Source organism: Cercospora kikuchii (assembly GCF_019650295.1).
Source record: "Cercospora kikuchii DNA, contig_00003, whole genome shotgun sequence".
Taxonomy (NCBI): Eukaryota; Fungi; Ascomycota; class Dothideomycetes; order Mycosphaerellales; family Mycosphaerellaceae; genus Cercospora; species Cercospora kikuchii.
Window position 1 is genome coordinate 3,654,742 of NW_025408584.1, and position 18,044 is coordinate 3,672,785.

At 50.9% G+C, this 18,044-nt stretch overlaps 10 protein-coding genes across 10 annotated transcripts; 3 read left to right on the forward strand and 7 right to left on the reverse strand.

The window, feature by feature from the left end:
- Positions 1–474: 474 nt before the first annotated feature.
- CKM354_000581300 (uncharacterized protein) lies at positions 475–1,481 on the forward strand (the record flags this gene model as incomplete). Its single annotated transcript, XM_044801103.1, has 3 exons — positions 475–583; positions 638–1,333; positions 1,390–1,481. 3 exons carry the CDS (start codon positions 475–477, stop codon positions 1,479–1,481), a joined length of 897 nt encoding a protein of 298 aa, XP_044657038.1.
- A 126-nt stretch (positions 1,482–1,607) lies between these two features.
- CKM354_000581400 (uncharacterized protein) lies at positions 1,608–2,579 on the reverse strand (the record flags this gene model as incomplete). The annotated part of the gene is made up of 6 exons (XM_044801104.1): positions 1,608–1,896; positions 1,957–2,035; positions 2,086–2,284; positions 2,337–2,398; positions 2,450–2,466; positions 2,521–2,579. 6 exons carry the CDS (start codon positions 2,577–2,579, stop codon positions 1,608–1,610), a joined length of 705 nt encoding a protein of 234 aa, XP_044657039.1.
- A 38-nt stretch (positions 2,580–2,617) lies between these two features.
- Positions 2,618–3,781, reverse strand: CKM354_000581500 (uncharacterized protein; the record flags this gene model as incomplete). Its single annotated transcript, XM_044801105.1, has 7 exons — positions 2,618–2,700; positions 2,755–2,840; positions 2,911–2,966; positions 3,018–3,311; positions 3,369–3,411; positions 3,497–3,650; positions 3,700–3,781. 7 exons carry the CDS (start codon positions 3,779–3,781, stop codon positions 2,618–2,620), a joined length of 798 nt encoding a protein of 265 aa, XP_044657040.1.
- Positions 3,782–4,259: 478 nt separating this feature from the next.
- Positions 4,260–5,528, reverse strand: CKM354_000581600 (uncharacterized protein; the record flags this gene model as incomplete). The annotated part of the gene is made up of 4 exons (XM_044801106.1): positions 4,260–4,470; positions 4,607–4,830; positions 4,956–5,164; positions 5,444–5,528. 4 exons carry the CDS (start codon positions 5,526–5,528, stop codon positions 4,260–4,262), a joined length of 729 nt encoding a protein of 242 aa, XP_044657041.1.
- A 378-nt stretch (positions 5,529–5,906) lies between these two features.
- CKM354_000581700 (uncharacterized protein) lies at positions 5,907–8,661 on the reverse strand (the record flags this gene model as incomplete). Its single annotated transcript, XM_044801107.1, has 8 exons — positions 5,907–6,444; positions 6,502–6,762; positions 6,812–6,917; positions 6,972–7,556; positions 7,609–8,007; positions 8,060–8,252; positions 8,307–8,330; positions 8,383–8,661. 8 exons carry the CDS (start codon positions 8,659–8,661, stop codon positions 5,907–5,909), a joined length of 2,385 nt encoding a protein of 794 aa, XP_044657042.1.
- A 752-nt stretch (positions 8,662–9,413) lies between these two features.
- On the forward strand, positions 9,414–11,169 carry CKM354_000581800 (uncharacterized protein; the record flags this gene model as incomplete). The annotated part of the gene is made up of 5 exons (XM_044801108.1): positions 9,414–9,886; positions 9,933–10,126; positions 10,179–10,209; positions 10,268–10,458; positions 10,505–11,169. 5 exons carry the CDS (start codon positions 9,414–9,416, stop codon positions 11,167–11,169), a joined length of 1,554 nt encoding a protein of 517 aa, XP_044657043.1.
- Positions 11,170–11,298: 129 nt separating this feature from the next.
- On the forward strand, positions 11,299–12,011 carry CKM354_000581900 (uncharacterized protein; the record flags this gene model as incomplete). Its single annotated transcript, XM_044801109.1, has 5 exons — positions 11,299–11,360; positions 11,412–11,597; positions 11,644–11,794; positions 11,852–11,941; positions 11,991–12,011. The coding sequence occupies 5 exons, from the start codon at positions 11,299–11,301 to the stop codon at positions 12,009–12,011; spliced, it is 510 nt and encodes a 169-aa protein (XP_044657044.1).
- Positions 12,012–12,345: 334 nt separating this feature from the next.
- CKM354_000582000 (uncharacterized protein) lies at positions 12,346–13,179 on the reverse strand (the record flags this gene model as incomplete). The annotated part of the gene is made up of 1 exon (XM_044801110.1): positions 12,346–13,179. The coding sequence occupies one exon, from the start codon at positions 13,177–13,179 to the stop codon at positions 12,346–12,348; it is 834 nt and encodes a 277-aa protein (XP_044657045.1).
- A 1,177-nt stretch (positions 13,180–14,356) lies between these two features.
- On the reverse strand, positions 14,357–14,608 carry CKM354_000582100 (uncharacterized protein; the record flags this gene model as incomplete). Its single annotated transcript, XM_044801111.1, has 1 exon — positions 14,357–14,608. The coding sequence occupies one exon, from the start codon at positions 14,606–14,608 to the stop codon at positions 14,357–14,359; it is 252 nt and encodes an 83-aa protein (XP_044657046.1).
- Positions 14,609–17,036: 2,428 nt separating this feature from the next.
- Positions 17,037–17,918, reverse strand: CKM354_000582200 (uncharacterized protein; the record flags this gene model as incomplete). The annotated part of the gene is made up of 4 exons (XM_044801112.1): positions 17,037–17,168; positions 17,225–17,584; positions 17,644–17,736; positions 17,853–17,918. The coding sequence occupies 4 exons, from the start codon at positions 17,916–17,918 to the stop codon at positions 17,037–17,039; spliced, it is 651 nt and encodes a 216-aa protein (XP_044657047.1).
- Between the last annotated feature and the right edge of the window lie 126 nt (positions 17,919–18,044).

Sequence of the window (18,044 nt, forward strand, 5' to 3'; positions counted from 1 at the left end):
CCTGTAGAAAGTTCGCGTGGCACTATCCCTTCTTGGTTTGGAGTGGTGGAAGGTGCCAGCGGGCTAGCATCGGATATCGTAAAAGATCGACCTCTACTATTGTGCTCTCTCATCCAGGGGATGCTCGAAGAAGTCGCTGGCGAACGACTGTTGCACGTACAAAGTGGCGGAAGGAGTCCTGTTGGTACGTCCTGACGATAAGTTGCAGCACAACCACCACAAACTCCAGATTGGAGAGTTTTGCGACATGTTCAGAACATCTGTCGTCGGTGGCACCCACATCGTGATGCTTGGCTAGCGGGTAAGGCGCTGGACTATTGCTTCAATTGGCTCCTTCGGCAAGAGATCAGCGGTCCTTCGCTGCCTATTCTTTGGCGTCCGAGGCACTTTTGCTCACTACGGACAAGACATAATAGCAGTAGCGATGCACCATCTCTGCAAAATGGCCAGGTCAATTGTTATCCGAACTCCAACATGCGTTTCGAATCTGGTCTCGCTGCCCTTGGGCTGTCCATCGTCGCAGTGAATGCATCACCGATTATTGGAAATGTTCTATTTCCACCAACGAAGCCAAGGACAACAGGTATGTAACTTGCTGTCGTGCGTTTCAATAAACAACGTACTGATATCGATACAGTCTCACAATCCCTATATGACACCCTAATCTTCTACGGCCGCTATGCTTCGACATACACAACAGCGCCATGCAAGAATCCACCCGAAGGAACAGTCGTCCAAGGCTTCGCCAACGCGGACCCAACCACCGAAATGACTCTCTTCCGCGACGATGCCAGGAAACAACTCATCATGGCCTTTCCAGGCACTGCATCTCTCCAAGACTTTGTCACCGACGTCTCGGCACAACAAGTCCCAGCCACGATCGCAGGAGTCAATTGTCCCGAATGCAAAGTCCACCAGGGAGTTTTGAAGTCCTGGAATGCCATTCAACCAGAAGCTCAGAGAGTTTTGGACGAAGCCCTTGCTGCGTATCCAAGCTATGAACTATTCCTCGTTGGCCATTCTCTTGGTGGTGCTCTGACGAAGTTTGCGTATGCGAGTTTGAAGAGTCAGGGATACGATATCTCTGCTGCATATTCGTATGGAGAATTCAGAACTGGCAACCAGGCGTGGGCAGATTATGTCGATGGGCTTTCTGGAAATACGGATGATAACCAAGGACCGTATTATCGTGTGACGCACGCTGATGATGGAGTACCGCAAGTTCTCAGCCCTCTGCAAGGTTATAGGCACTCGAGGAGCGAGTATTGGTTCCAGAAGGGAGCTGATGGTCCTGCAACTACTTTCCGATGCTACGGACAAGAGCCGAGCGATTGTAAGTGATTGGATTGAGGTCGAATGTCGAATGCTGTGTCGCTGACTTTTTTCCAGGCAACAACTCGCAGTTGGCCATTGGTGTTTTTGGTATCAACGCTGCTCATATTTTCTATCCTGGTATCAATGTCACAGGCTGCGGCTTATAGAGTGTTGAAGGTCACATGTGTAAAGCTCCTTTGGGATTCCTCAAATGCACAACAAATATCATCGAACTTTTCACCAATTCGCTATGCCTCGCCGACACTGTGTCGTTGCCTCTCCACCCCCAAGACTCAAGCTCGTTGAGCAAAGATATCAGCCAGATCATGATGAGCAAACCCGACGCGATAGTTCTCAGGTGATGGCAGGTGATGGAGGTCTTTCCACGATGTAGCCAAGGTCTGAGGCTGATTGCCGTCGTAGGCGTTGGCTTCGTAATCATTTGCCAACATCAGCTTTCCGAGTTCAATACGAAGTCGTCTCGGCTCAATACGTTCAGTTGGCGTCTTCTGAATACATGCCTCAATGAGCTTGATGAGCCCTTTGCTGTAGCATTCGTGGTAGGATTTTATTTTGCGTTGGCTGCGAGGTGTCAGTCGGGTGTGTGGAATTGGATTGCGAGATGCTTCGCTCATAACTTACTTATCTGGGCCATCAAACGGACAATGTCTGAGACTCATGCCGGTCTTTCGGACGAGCCAATACATGGTCATTCCAATACCTGCTCGCTAATCAGCAAGATGTCACCGAACTCCAGCTATGCGGACTCACCGTAGATATTTGACCGACTCAAGATCTGTTCGTCATTGCCTACTTCCCATTTTTGATACTTTGTGGGCGAATCGATGAGAACTGTGCTGTCGAGTTGTTCCGGGGCACGGAACCATGGTGTTCCTGCATGCTGCTCTGCGAACAAGAAAGGATCATCTTGAGAGTCCTTTGAAGTCCCGATGGCAAGCCCGAAGTCAGCCTTGTTTCCAAGTTAGCAAGCAGCTTGAACAGACAGTTTAGGGCATACAAACGATTCGAGGCAGAGGATATGCGGGGAACCTGCCCGAAGTGTTTGGCTCGAGGAAGATGTTGGCTGCGTCAATCTGTCAGCGGTATACACAGCTGTCGATGAAGTTCTACGAACCTGGTTTGATGTCTCGACTAGCAAAAAGGTCAGTACACAGCGAGATAGAGACGTTCTGTTCTACTACCCACTGCACAATTTCTTCAGGCCAGTCATCTGCGCTATTATCCTCTATGGTGCCTCTTTCCATGACAATGCAGGCGTCGGCGAGTTGCAGGAATAGATATCTCAGCCAAGACTCGGGCATTGGAAGCCACCTTTCTTGATGCTTCTTGCATAGGCCATGCAAATCGCCCAGGCCTCAGTAATGGCTACCAAAACAGTCAGTTCAATGTTCAAGTATGCATTCTAGCCACCACACTTACGTGTAAATGTTAATCTCGCGGAACTTTTCATCAATAGCCCAGCCTCGTAGCTGAACAAAGTAAACATATGGTTCTGCCTCGCCACACTTTTTAGTAAAGTATGCTTCGTTTGAAACTTGTTCGAGCTCTCCATTATTATTCACGGCGTCATGCCACCATCTGTCGTCATCCCACGCTGCCTGCGTTTTGTACTCGACTTTTCGGACGACGCGCTGCACCAATGTAAGCAACTCAAATTTACCTGACAGCTTTGCAGTACTCACATCCTCGATCATGTTGGTAGGAGTATGTCGGACCCAGAGACCTGTTGTATTAATCCCACTGGTGAAAACTTGTACACAACTCCACTGTCCATCGGGAAATAACTCTGCGTTGATGTCGTCCTTTCTAAATTCAGCTCGCAAGCTATCAACAATTGTCGTGAGCGTCTTTTGAGCCTCTTTGAGCGTGTTTTCGGCAGTGAGCCGCGTCCTAGTGATCCAGAGATCGAAATGCGCGTTCAAAACATGGTTTGCGAGGCAGTTTCGCAGTCTTTCCACAGAATCGATCAGGGCATTCTGACTTGAGATGACGTTGCGACAATGTTTATGATGGGCCCTGAACAACTCACGTACATGTGCATCGGCCACAGTGCCATTTGCAGCCGCTGTTTCAGTCCTACCACAACCATTTGGGTCAGCGTATAGTATTTGAGAGATAAGCTCCTCCCAGCTTCAAGCTACTTCGCAGCAACCTCACTTACGCATGGTTCTCTCGGGCCAAGTTGTCACTTTCGGCTTTCCCGCGAACTCGCTCGCACGTTTGGATGGCGTTCAAGGCATCGTGGCCCGCCCTGCGGCCAGCAAATCGAGTGTTCCAGATATTGACCCATGTCGCCATGCCAACTTGAAAAATGTCTTGACGTGGTCAGGATGGGTCTCAAGTATCTGCCCCCGTTATACTTACAGTTTTGGTTTTGCCATTCATAGCCTCGTTGCTCAATGACTGTCATGAAGTGGGCAAAACTTTGTGCTCCAAAAGTCGCCATGTTGTGGAGCGAGGGAATTTGTGCAACGTACTTTTGCGTAAGTTCAAATGCTGAATCAGGATGCTGTATCGCGTCGTGGAAGGAATGACGGCCGAATCCGGATCACTTGGTTCTGTAGCGTTCATTGTTCATATCCTTTGTCATTAGTTTCAGAGTATGCATATTGATCGCAGCTGTGTGCTGATTTTGGACGACCCCTGGCTGGCTTCACCTACTTGAGCTCGCACTGGCGCCAAAGTGCATGTCCAATGCGCAGAATTGAATAGCTTGTCGTTCTTTGCGGCCTTGTCGAATGCTATTGTGAAGCTGAAAAGCGACGTGAGATGAGGTGGCACTCTGCCAAGACCTTTTTCCAGCATACACCTTGACAAGATCTTGATCATTACATGTACATAGAGTCGCCGTTCGACGCAAATGCCGCCGTACAGCAGCTCATGGCGCCGACGTAGTCAAGTCACTACCAGGACTAGCACGAGAACTAGCTTAGGCCTGAGCGTTGCGTCTTTGTAATTCGTAATGCTGCTGCATAAATGCAAGTTGTGCTTGCCTCGCAGAGTGCTCTGTTGTTGTCGGAAGCTGCAGCATCGGCGTCATAGTACAGCGCGGCGTGAATTGTGGCTGAGGTGACTTTGTTGAGCCAAGTCTTGCTGCGAGTGCTGTTGTTGATCCTGCTGATAAGGGTTGGCTTCCTGTGACCATGGCAGTTCTGCTTGCGCTACTCGAGCCATAATGCAGCGTGTCTGTTCTTGCTGCCACTACAAAAACGCGATTGGCTGTTGCCGCTGCCGCTGCCGCTGATGCTGTTCCTGTGTCGGCGAAACATACGTTATCGCTTCCTGCGGACGTTGCCTAGCCAGCTGTGCATAAGTTGAGGCTTGTTCGCCCAAGTATTGCTGCGAGGGCCGTTGCTGATTGAGAGGGTCCTGTCGATCAGAATTGTTTGCCTGCGATTGTGCGCGTATTCGTTGTGCTACAGCATCAGCAGCATCAGGAAGCGCAGGTCGACCAATAAAAACCTCGTTGTCAGATGTGCCTCCGCTGTCCGAGCTCTGTTCAGATAGTGAGGGACGTGGAAAGTCGATATGGATCTCGGGTGGATTTCACGAGTCTGCTGCTCTGCCGCCGGGACTTGGGTTGTCAAGATCAGCCGCTGAAGAGGCATGTTGTCCCATACCTGAAATTTCTTCTTGTTCTGAAAATATGGAACGAGGTCGAGTCCGCCAATTTGAGTGTTGTACTCTAAGTTGTCCTGTTTACAGATTGCTGCAGAGCCACTTGCTGAGCTCTGAAATTCTGTTGCTGTTGTTGAGCAGCCTCTCCCTGCTGTAGAGCAGCCTGTTGTTGCATAATTAGCATCTGCTGCTGCCCCAAGTGTGGCGTTAGCTGCACCTGTTAGCCTGTACCTTGAACAGCTTGCTGTTGTTGCTGTTGTTGTTGTTGTTGCTGCAATTGTGCCAACTAGGGATTCATCTGCATCCCAGGCTGCGTTATGCCGCTAGCTTGCGCTTGCTGAGCCATTATATGTTGTTGTTGCTGCATGCGCATCATGTGATGCTGCTGAGCCAAAGTCATGTCCGGAGCAAGCACTGCGAGTGTTATATTAGCTTATGCCGGACAGCGCAGCCGAGGCTGCCGCACGCTTGACACGCTATCAAAACTCACTTTGCGTGAATTGGCGCTGGTGAGCCATCTGCTCTTGCGCAGTCATGGGGCTCACCATCTGTCGTTGCGCGGTCATGGGGCTCATCGTGGCGGCTTGTGTTCCGTCACCAGGAGTGAATGTCGCAACCCGGGGCCTTTGAAACACAGGAATGCGTGGATGTGCTTCCTCATGGAACCTTTTCCTGTGAGCTGCTAAAGCTTTAGCAGAACCAAAGCCGACTGCGGAATTGAAGGTACATGATTGCTCAGGGCAAATGTATCTCGCAGCATGTGTGCGTTCATGGATATCTCTTGTAGCCTCATCAGGGTAGCCGACAAGGCGTCGAGAGCAATCCGAGATTCGACAGGTGAAAGCTCTAGGCGCGTTTCGAATCCTGAAGTTCTCGAGCATCTGTGAATCGACGCTGGGGTACTTCGAAGCTGCATCAGGCTTCATGAGATCTTCTATATGGGACGTTAGCACTCAAATTGCCTCAAGGACAAGGCATAGAGGCTGCAGGGAGGTCGCGTTATCGGAATCATGGCTCGATCCTTGTTGTGGCTGCCCTCGTCCATCTGTTGATGGCATGTTGGACTCGTCCACGGCCCACTGGACCTGTACATAGCAGTCAGGGATTTTTTGTAGGCGTTGTAAAGACTCTGTGTGCCTCAGCTCTATCACTAAAGGAGGCGGATCAATGTTGCGTGCAGCCGTCAACACAGCATGGCGATGGATAAGTCGCCACAGCGCGGTTAGGAGTTGATCATCGCACGTGTCATCGTCCCTTGAAGCAGATTTGGAGAACTGTTGAAAATGCAGCAGCCAATTCTTTGCGACGTAAGGCTGCAGGCTGAAGTGTCCCTTCACTATCCGGAGCAGGGCGTTGGCCTGATCAACAGCAGGATCCACGAGATCTAGCCCATCCCATAGTGAGAGGCACGAAGCAAGGACAATATGCCGTAGTGCAAGTGTTCGGTCAAGGTATGGTCCAGTCTCTCCACTGTCCTTATGGAGGACGTATCTGGATCACATTAGCGATAGTTCACTGCTTGAGACGCTGCGCAGTCGAAGCACGGACTCTTTGATGGTAAAATGTACGAATGAGATCGTCCCATGCGGAGTTATCTCGACAAGAGGCTTCGCGAGGTCCAAGACAGCCTGCGTCAGCGCCGTGTATTCGTCCAGGCTATAGGGCTCGATGCTGTACACCACACCGTTGAGAAGTTCTTGTACCGTCAAAGGTTGCTCAGCACAGGCGATCCAGCCTAATATGCGTTCGATTTGAGTCCTTTTGACGTCTGGAAGATCAGTATCAAAGTGATGCAGGACACGGGCATATCTGTTTCAATTTGAGCGTGCAATGTTTCAGAATGACAAGGTTTGCTCACGCTTCTTCGAGTCCCTTTGGCAGTTGCTCGACATGGGATCGCAACTCGTGCATGCTGTGGATATTTTCCAAGCTTTCGAGCACGAGGCGGACCCATAAAAACATTCCTGGACACGATGAGCCTTGCCTAAGTGTGGATCTCGTATACATGGAGCGCTCACCATCTGCTTTTTCAACAATGTTCTCTTCGAGTTTCTCAACGTCGTCACTCGTCAAAACCAGGTAGTCTTGCTCGTTACTGAACTTGGATACCTCGTGCTTCACGTACATGCGAATTGCGTTCCTAACCGCTTCTGTTTCTTCGTCCAGGTTAATTCGCTGATGCTTCTTCAAGAGTCGTTCGATCGTTGGAATGCCTCTGCTGAAGAGCAAGAATGTACAGTTGCTCGTCTTCGAGACATCGTCCACGATGAACAACAGGTCTTTCAATAAGGTCTGGTGTTCTTTGATCGGACTTTCGTCCAGCCCATCGATGATGATTCGAGTGGACTTAAGGTTTGAGGAGAGCGCTGCGATCAACTCTTTCAAGCAGGTCGCTGACGGCTCTCGTCGTTTGAGCATATATTCTTCCTGCACGAAAGCAGCAAGATCGGGATGCTGGACAATCAATTGGGCCACTATATGTCGAAGTACGGTGCTGCGAGTGTTGCGATCGGCTATGCGAAAGTCACACATGTAGAAAATCACTGTCGAGTCTAGCTGACTCTTGAGGTCCTGGGCGAGTTGTACGCTCAACACGGACTTGCCTGCATAACTTATCAGTTGCTGCAGCCGCACATTTGTAATCTCGTCGCCCACCTGAACCAGGTTTGCCGTAGATCCACAGCTTATTGTTTTTCGACCCTTGCGCAAGGCAACGCTTTACTGCATTGTGGTTCAGGAACCACAAACAGCTTCCGGGATGACAGGTCGCGGATGAACGCTGGATTTTGTCCTCGTCCAACGCAGAGCCAACGTCCAGCCACGCCAATACAGAAAGGAAAAGCATGTCGGTACGTTGCTTTTCCCGAGCTGCCGCTTCTTCGGCAGCTTTCTCTCGTAAATCGTGGCACGTAGCTGCGATTTTTCCTATAGAGGCGATACTGTGAGCATTCGCCTCTGCATCTACTAGGTTTCGATGCCTCTTCAAGTCGTCAAGGATAGAGCTGAAGTGTATGTCGAATCTTTTCCATGCTGTATTGAAGAATCTTTGCCAAGCTGTTTGGGGTCACCCTGCATTCGATTTGACCGTTTCATAAGGTCGACTCACCATTTTGAGTGAACAAGCGGTACGCACGCTGGTGGAAGCTGAGAATATCGCAATAATACAGTGCGAGGACGTTCTGAAAGTCTTGATTGCCTTTTAGGGCATCAGCGAGCAAGCCGAAGCGCGGCAAGGCTTCTCCAATGTCGGCATATGCCTTTATCAGTTTCTCGAATGCGTCGATGCTGTCGCTGGCGATCTGCGACAATATGTTAGTTTCAATGTGCACGGTTCGTGCACGGGAAGAGCTCACGATAAGACACAGCTTGATAGGAGCCTTGTAGGCATCAGTAATGTTCAAAGTCGATCTCTGAAACAGAGTCTCTCACCCATATCCACGGTAAATATGGAGTGCCGTTGCACAGCACTTCGATAGCCTTTGAGTAGTGCTCCAGTCCATCCAGGAATGGCTGGATTCTGCTCAGGTTCCGAGCCTTCTGCCGCGCAGCCAGGGTCGACTCGACATCCTTTGCTGCTCTCCATACATCGTGCAGCGCTGTTGATGAAAAAGCGCGTGCATCGTCGTGCTTGACGGTTTGCTGGAAAGACTCAAATGCCCGCTGTATGTTGGCCAAAGCTTGAGCGGAGCGGGGTCCGCTGGAGGACATCCTCGTTCTGCTCGTCCAGGCGCTATCAAACCTTATCGACACTCCAAAGAGAGAAGTGGGACGGACAAACTTGAGCGATCGAAAGTACCATCAGCAGGTTATCTACGAATGACGCCAAGAGAAAAGTACTCAGCCCGCCCGAGACGCACGCAGGCTGGCGGCTCGAGGCTTGCATTGAGGTGCATGAAGGCGCAGTCGGAACTGACTGTTGTCGAGGCAGACCGTATGCGCATCTCTATATCCTCTTCTCACCATGATTAGACATCATTATCATCGAAGAAATGGAACAGAACGGCTACTACTTGGCCACTTCTACAAGCAAGCGACGCCGTCTCGCCGCCTCGCCCGCCCCTTCCTGCAACGCCTCGCCTTACAGTGAAGGCAGTTCCGCATCGCATTGTGCCAACGAGACGGCATGGAGCAGTCATGATAGTGCCTTTGCGACGACACCGACGCGATATACCCCGGATTATGGCTATCTAACACCTGCCGCATCCACAACGCCAGGATGCAGTGTGCAGACACAAGAGCCAGCTGCCAGCGGGGTTGGTGAGGTGCGACAAGTATGCCTGGGCATGATTGTCGATCTCTCCATTACAAAGTGCGGCCAGACCTGGGCGGATGGGACTGCGGTCTGGGTGCGAGACGATGTGGTAGTCGGCCAGGCTTCTGGCGAGAGACTCGCCCGCCTTCAGCGCCACGCTGTTGATTTGGTGAGATCACTTCAGGATGCGGAGCATATTGACATCCAAATGCATCTCAACTGGGCGTCCTGCGCATCTCGTGCAGGTACCAGGACGCAACCTGAGGCCCAGCTCTGCATCGTTCTCTACACCAGTGAGGCGGACATCGACGAAGTTGGGCGCGCTCTGGACGAGTGTCATATTTACTTGCAGGACCCTCAGTACTGTGATCGCAATGTGCCCTATCGTAATCCACACAGGCTGTTTCAGCCTGGAGATACTATTCGCACGACTTTCTCCCTCCACGATCAGCTGCCTGGAAACACACTTGAGTCATATCAGAATCCAGCGGACATCTTGGCAGACCTGGAGACACAAGAGGAGCTTAGTGAGGCTCTGTCGCCTCCCGGGTTGAAAACCGGTTTGCTCAGCCACCAGAAGCAGGCTTTGACGTTCATGCACCGAAGAGAGCGACGTCTCTGCAGGCAGGCTCAAGGTTCCGATATATGGAGTCTGCTCAGCGACTCAGATGGCCGCGCGAAGTATGTGTTGTGTGCACAGTGAATGTGTGCATGCTGACTAGGCCAGATATGTGAACAACATAACGGGCGAAGAGAGCATCTGCAGACCTCACGACAGTTTTGGAGGCATTATAGCAGATGTTATGGGATTAGGGAAGACGCTGACTGCCATCGCGCTCGTGGCTAGTGACAAGGACGCGTTGAACGCATCATTTGTAGGCTCAGGGGTTACCACTACGCTTGTGGTCGTTCGCGCTCCTTGTAGGTCAAATTCTACTGCATTGCTTACAATCAAGTCTAACGTGCTTCACAGTATTGCAAACATGGGCAACCCAACTACGTCAGTACGTGGTGACCTCCCCAGTATTTGTGGTTGTGTGGAAACGCAGCTTACTCGATCAGGCATCTTGAGCAGGGCGCAATTTCATGGTGCTTTCATCACGGCAGGGAGAAGGTCACGTCGGAAGAGCGCATCGCTTGTCAGGACCTTATCCTGACCACGTACCAAACACTGCTCAGAGAGTACAGGAACAATGGAACAGCGAAATCGCCGATTTTCAGAGTGAACTGGAAGAGAATTATTCTGGACGAGGGTAAGCCTTCTACCAATGCTGTCAAAAGTTACCTAACCAGCCACAGCCCACGACATCCGAGTGCAAAAGAGTGCTACTTTCCAAGCAGTGGCGGCCCTTGAAGCCCATGCTCGCTGGGCGATTAGCGGTACACCCATACAGAATAGACTTCTGGACCTCTCAAGTCTGTTCGTATTCCTTCGTTCACCCTTGTCAATGGAGCATAGCACCTTCCAAGAACTCACAAATCATTTGGTCTCAAGGCATGGCCAAAGAGGCGCAGTACAGAAGCTCCGGCAACTCATACAGTGTGTCATGCTTCGACGGTCGCTGGCGAAAGTTACGCTGCCAGAGCGTCAAGATATGGTGTGTCGCTTGGAATTCGGTCCGAAGGAAGCACAACTATATCAAGCACTCAAGACCAGTACACTCTCGAGAGGCTCTGAGGACGGCGATAGGTGGTCTGCTTCGTGCACAACTTTTCAAATGTTCACGCAATTACGCATGGTTTGCAATCTTGGGGTCCTCCACGAATTACGTGCACCGAAACAGGATTCGATGGATCCCGAAACGTGGCCATCGAAGAGATCGCACGAAGTCTTCAGCGACCTTGTTGCCGCAGGCAAAGCATTCTGTTCTGTGTGCCGAAGTGATCTTGGCGTGGCGACCACAGACGCTGCAGACAACGTCTCGCTGGATTCAGGCCGGCCGCTAATCTTCCCCTGTCAATAGCTCATCTGCAGTACTTGTCAGCCTAACAGCAAGTGCTGCACCTGCAACCAACAGAGTCACCTTGGTGTGGTGGTCTCCGTGCTATTCGAGGCTACGGCCAACAAGAAACTTCCACTGAACAACGACAACATGCCCACCAAGATCCAAGCGCTTCTGAATGATCTGGCAGTGCACTCAAGGGACGAGAAAAGGTAAACAGGTGTGTTCCATGAGGAGAACAATCCGGCGCTAACCGTTCCCAGCATTGTGCTCTCATTCTGGACCTCCACTCTTGACGTGATTGAGCAGGCACTCGACAATAAGAACATCCGCTGTGTACGCTTCGACGGTACTGTGCCACAGGCAAAGCGCAACAAGAATATCGCGACTTTCTCAAAAGATCCAAGCATACGCGTTATACTGCTCACGATCTCCTGCGGCGCTGTGGGGTAAGCAAGTATGATAGAATGTATGGACATGCGCTGACCACATAAGACTTGATCTCACCGCTGCCTCTCGTGCATACCTAATGGAACCGCAGTGGAATCCTAGCGTCGAGCAACAAGCGCTGGCTAGAGTTCATCGCATGGGACAGACGAGGCCAGTCACTACGATCAGATACATTATGAAAGACACACTTGAAGAGGTGAGCAAGACTGCTGCCAGCGATCAAACATCATACTCAAATTCTGACACGTCATAGCATGTGTTGAAAGTCCAGCACGAAAAACAAATGCTGTCTCAACTCCTACTTTCTGAGACAAATGAAAAATCAAGCAAAGGTCATGAAGAGGTCAGCTTTTCACAGATCCTCCACGTCGGACTCAGCTAACATTGTGAAGCTTCTCAAAAGCATGCTCTAGGGGCAAGTATCTCTTTGTGTGCAGGCTTTGTGTGATCACCAGGATAGGCCGACATAAAGAACATCGACTACCGCCCTTTGCAATATCCAAGATGTCAACACGAAAATTGTATCAGACAGCACAGAAAAACCAAGTCACACGGTATCGAGCCATGCACAGTCTTTCTATGATCATGAAAATTTTCCTGATCTCGACAGCACGGGAAAGTTCGAAACATTCGGAAGAGCTAGTATTGAAAATTGGGTGGCTGAACTAAGTCAAATTTCAGAATCTATGGCAAGAACAATAAATCACCTACCAATCGAAACAGCTGCAGGAGCAACGGCAAGCCTTCTTACATCAACAAGCATGACTGCTGGCTGTCGACGCGTGCCTGTGCCTTCGCTTCTTTGTAAGCAAGATACGCAACCAAGTCCAGCACAGCGATAGACAGCTGATCGAGTTCAGGAGTCAAGAAGTCTGGAAGCACAGCGCGGCGCCCATGATTTCTTCGCCACTCGCGATGCAGCTCGCGCATGAAGTTTGTGCTGACATCCGAAACTGTTGCGTACCTCTGCTGTTGGTGATTTTGAACCACAGCCTCGGTATGTGCGATGATCTCGTCCCACTCTGCAACTTGGCGTTCGTTCCATGCGCGGCCGCCAGATAGCTGGGCACGAGCACGAATTAGAGCTGCGAGAGCTCGAATTGGACCGCGGAGTCGATCGATTGAAGGAATGACCCCACGACCAGCGATTGGGATTGTGTAATTTTGTCCGTTTCGCTGACGGATGAGACGGAGGATACCATCTGTGGTATGAGCTTGTCTGCTGCGAAGAAATTCAATAGCAATGCTGTACGGGTCAGTGGTCGTTGCTTCGTCGCGAGTAGTTGGATTTGCAAAGGAAAGCGCAAGCTCCCAGATCTGATCCCATTCATGTGCGATCGGGTCAGTAGCGGGAGGCGGCTGTTCATCATAGAGTGGGGCTCTGCACACGGGGCAACTGCATTGAAATCCTGCAGCTCCGATTAGCCACTCTTCAATACATGATTTGCAGAAGATGTGGTTCGCTGGGCACGTGACCGAGACGGGCTCCTGAAAATTGTCGTAGCATATGGAACAGTCTTCTTCAGGCACTTGAGCTACCGGCTTCAAGCCAGTAGCGAGGAATTGTGCGAGAGTGGTCATGGTTTCGGAAGCGTAGACTGTCGACAGCTCTAACCCTTCTTGTGATAGATCTTGGGGGCCTGTTGAATTGTGAGCCAAAGTGTATGAGCACTTACCGTTTCCAGAACGATATGATTGAGCTAGCAGTACTTCCAGGTTGTTCATGCTCGACAATTATATTCTCTGAAGACAGACAATGGCATAGTAGCTACAAAGCCGTCATTGTACACCTACGTCTTTGTTCGTAGACTATCCGTACAATGAAGAACGATTGATTGTACTCAAAAGTCAGCTTGGCCGTTGCAACCGCTTTGTCCCTACTGGAAAGGCTTAGCGAGTTCTCCGTGTTGTCTCTATTGCTCCGGAGAGCATGGCGCCAGTCTTGGAGCACCAGCTGCAATGTCATGAAACGCACGCTCAGTAGAGACTTGTGTCGATCTGCTCAAGGTCTAGATCTCCATTCCTGTACTTCCTGTACGCAAGTCCAGACTGCATCGCGGATGAAATGGCACTGACCCTCGCCTCCTGCCGAACATCCAGCGATATTTTGACTGCGAGCTTCATAGATAGGAGCGATCCGGGTGCGCTTCAACGACCCCATTTCACTGCAATTCCGTTGTTAGCTAGGTTTCACGTGGATCGGAGCATGAAGATATCAGCCTTACTTCCAGTCGGTCCTCAAACTATCCCCTTTCATGACCCCTTGTATGTCCATTATAACTCCTCAGTGCGCCGCAACAACCTCCGAATATCCTTGCTCATCTGTGGAATAACTCTTGTGCCAACCTCAAGGTGCTCATGATAGCTCATCATGATCCGGTCCACACCAGTCGTGTGTTTTATCTGCTTCCCGAGAGGACTCCCAAGTGCCGGGAAGCCAAAGCAGCGTCATCCATGGCTAGGGATGTTGACGCACGTCTATGACCAACAAGATCTGATATCTGTCAATCAGATCCAGAGAGTCAATTGAGGTCGATCATGGGCCGTGGCCGGCACCGCAGGCTGGGGTGATTGTCTAAGTGCCTGGGGTCAGGCGCTGGACGACAGCATGGACCATGAAAGGCCGTGAATTTACCAATGCTCTTGACCGATCTCCAGACTATATCAGCAGTGACCAGACCCAAAGTACTCGAGTTGTAGGGACTTTGGGCAATGTCTACATGTCAATGTCGACTTTGCTGCAGTGCGGGCAATTCTCTCAAAAAGCCCTCGGTCTGGTTCTGTTGGCCCTTCCACTCATCGCAATACCCGCGACTGTTGCAGCTAAGGAAGTACTCTTGAATACAGTTTCGTACTGCTCAACCTTGACAGCTTGCCGAAATGGCTGACGTCGGATACGATGGAATGCGAAGGCTGTGCCTCCAAGCCAGATGCCGAACAGAATTTGATACTTCCAGCTATCTAGACTCTCGAGAGCTTTGGCCTGAGAATTGGATGAAAGATTGTCCATGTTGGGTGAAACTGTATCTGAGATGGAGCGGAGGGATGTTGTCGGAGTGAAGAACAGGAATGCAGAAGCCCGGGTGAAAGAACGACCCGTCGATGATGTAAGTATGAAGCTGTGCGCAACTTGCAACACGACTGCGTACTTTTGAGAACATCTTTAGCCCCAGAAGCTGCACGGCTATGCTTGCACGGCTCTCGATGCACCACCGTGACTGCCCATCCTTTCTGTAGCAGAAGTGCAGAGGAAGAGACTATGCCATATCTAGTCATGCAAGAATTGTCCACATTGAAGAAGTACCTGCCATCATGACAGACGAGATCACGAAGCTACTCTATCAAAGCAAGCAAGAATATTGCAGACACCAGGACTCACTTGTCCGGTCACACAGATCACCAGGCGTGCTATTTGGAAGATCCTCTCTCGTATTTTCCATTGTCTTGTAGCCCGACCAGAATGTTGACAACTCAAACATCTGCCTGGTTCAAAATTACAGTCGTCCAACCCGATTTCAAGCGACGGACACTCTTATCCAACTCGCAACACAGATCAGTGCCCATTTTCCTCTGTCGAGCATCTTGATAGTCTATTGTCTTACTCAAACGATGTCCCGCTCCTTCCAGCACCTTCGCAATCGCGACATCGACCAGATAATTCGATTGTGCATAGAGATCTGGCCCAACGATGTCAAGCCGGGGTCTGAGCCTAAATGGAAGTATCTCTCCCGTTTCCGAGGCGAGGGAGAGGTTTACCATGGAGACTCGTCTATGGCCTGTAACCGCGTGGCTCATAATGAAGTCCAGGCGTAATGAGGCGAAACTTGGATTTTGAGGAGTCCGAATGTGGAGTTGCCTGTACGATAAAATAGTGTTCTGATCGGAGATACTGTATGAGAGCGGCTTCCAATAGTTCCAAAAGACTTCCGAGCGGATCTTCCCGTGTTTGTATAGACGGCGTGTTTCTTGACGAATTCGATGGCAGACGCGGTAGAGCTCAGAGGGCAATTGGCCAGGCGCATCAGTATTCGCCAAGGCTTCTTCGTATATCATGTCTCTTATCTCCTGAGGCAGGCTCCATATATTGATCTGTTGGTCTTCGCGGAGTTGCATGCTTGTTGAAACCATGCTTGCGGGAGAAATGCTGCGGAGAAGTTTCGATGATCGCGGTGATTCCTATATCGAGTTCATGGGAGCATATGCGCGCGGGCCTTCATATATACCCCGCGAAATGCATCTAGCACTTTGGTAGGGAGTCTCAGATCTTAGTTGCCAAGAATGAACAACCACGGTCTTCACAACGTTCGCAAGCAGTCCGTGCTCGATCACTATAGGATCTGGCAGACTCCGTGTAGTTCGCGCTACGGTTTGGCAAGTCGTTCACGGCGCGTGTTGGTTCCTGGTGTGCGTATACGTCAAGCTTGGAGTTTAGCAAATCCATGAGGCAGAATCTCTGGACCTGGATTCCATATCACAATAGACATACCTTGGCACTAACAGTTCCAACCCCCAATTTGCGCATGACCTTTTGATCTTCTTGGCCTTCCTTGGCTTGACCTTTGTTGAAACATCATACGCGCAGGTCTCCCAAACATTCACCCGGCTTCTTCTCCATTGTCGAGATAGGACGTAGGATGAGTTGGGGAGCCTCCGTGGACCTACAAGCACAACTTGGTCAACCCGTGCTTCTGCTGACATTCCATAAGAGGAGGCATCGGGCCAGCATTCGTGCACATTTGGCCTCACAACCGTTGTTGGCGCCCTGGGTCTAGTCGTTATCTCCGAACTGGCCGCCGTCGCAAGTGTCAGTATCAGACCTGGCCAAGACATGACGCTCATGGCATCCAGTCAGACGGTATAAGGCTTTGTCATCCGTGATAAGCCACCGTTTGGTTTGGGCCCCACTGCGGGGACAGAAGACTTGACATGGTCGTAGGACAAAAAGGTGGGGGTAGGTGGGAGGCATCGGAGAAGGTCTGATCTGAACGATGCGGACCGGAATATTCTGTGATCTGCGGGTCGATGGTTGTTTCTGCACGAACCGAGCTGTAGTAGGACAACAGGAGTTGACCCAAGAGAAAGTGAAGCGGGGCACCTGCGAATGCATCAACGTGCTTTTCGTTACAGTATAGTTCGTCTATCTAGTTCATGCAGTTCAGCATGTGTTGAACGCCATCGCTTTTTGCAAGTGTCCTCGCGCTCTCTCTAGAGGTTCGTGAGGAATGGCATGCCGTAGCAAATTGCCATCGTGAAATGCTCAAGGGATGAAGAAAGTACACCAACCGCTAAGTCATGTCCGTCGCCTGGTCCGTGTGACCTTGCTGCCATCTCAGCTGCGGGCAGTCTTGCGCGTGCGCTGTCCCGCTTACGTGCAACCTCCATCCTGACCTGATGCTTAATCGTGCCGTGACTTCGTAAGTTGTGATTGTGCCCAGTGTCTACAAGTCTGGGTCCTCCTCGTCTGGGAGTGGCATGTTGGCCGCGTCTGCCATTTCCTTCTGGTACTGCTCCATGGCGGCTGGATCGACGGAAACCTCCGGTGGTGCGAGAGCTGGGGCTGCGACGAATTCCTGCGATCTGGTCAGTACATGCTTTCGATACCCTTGTGTCGCGCCATATCACGTACCAGAGACTGGTTGCCGACGAGCTTGCGAGCGAGCCACAGGAATGGCTTCTCGAAGTTGTAGTTGGACTTGGCCGAGATGTCGTAGTACTGGAGGTTCTTCTTGCGGTGGAAAGTGATGGTCTTGGCCTTGACCTTTCGCTCCTTCACATCGACCTTGTTTCCGGTGAGAACGATCGGGATGTTTTCGCAAACACGGACGAGATCGCGGTGCCAGTTTGGCACGTTCTTGTAGGTAATGCGAGATGTGACATCGAACATAATGATACCGCATTGACCGTTGATGTAGTAACCATCACGGAGACCACCGAACTTCTCTTGACCGGCGGTGTCCCACACATCGAACTGGATCTGGCCAAGGTTCTAGGTGGAGAGTCAGTAGCCGCGCGTGGACGTATTGCAAATCCGGTGGTGTCACTTACTGTGGTGAAGCCAAGTGGGTGGACCTCGACACCAAGTGTTGCAATGTACTTCTTTTCGAACTCTCCGGTCAAATGGCGCTTGACGAATGTGGTCTGGAAGATTTGTTGTCAGTATCTTTCTGCTGTTACTGCCGCCCCTGCTGCCGCCATCCTCCACCATAACAAGCTGAATACCCCGCCAACTCTTTTACACGCGTAGTATGACCCACCTTTCCAGTACCTCCGTCACCGACAAGCACGAGCTTGAAAGTGGGAGTCGCCTGAGCCTCTGCCATGTTTGGCGGTCGGTGTGTGTTGTAAGGTTGTGAGGTGCGCGCTGTCGCGAACGTTGCAGTAATCGACTATCGAGCTTCGTTTGTGGTCGAGTCCGACGAGTGAGAGGTTATTGAAGTGCAGGAGTG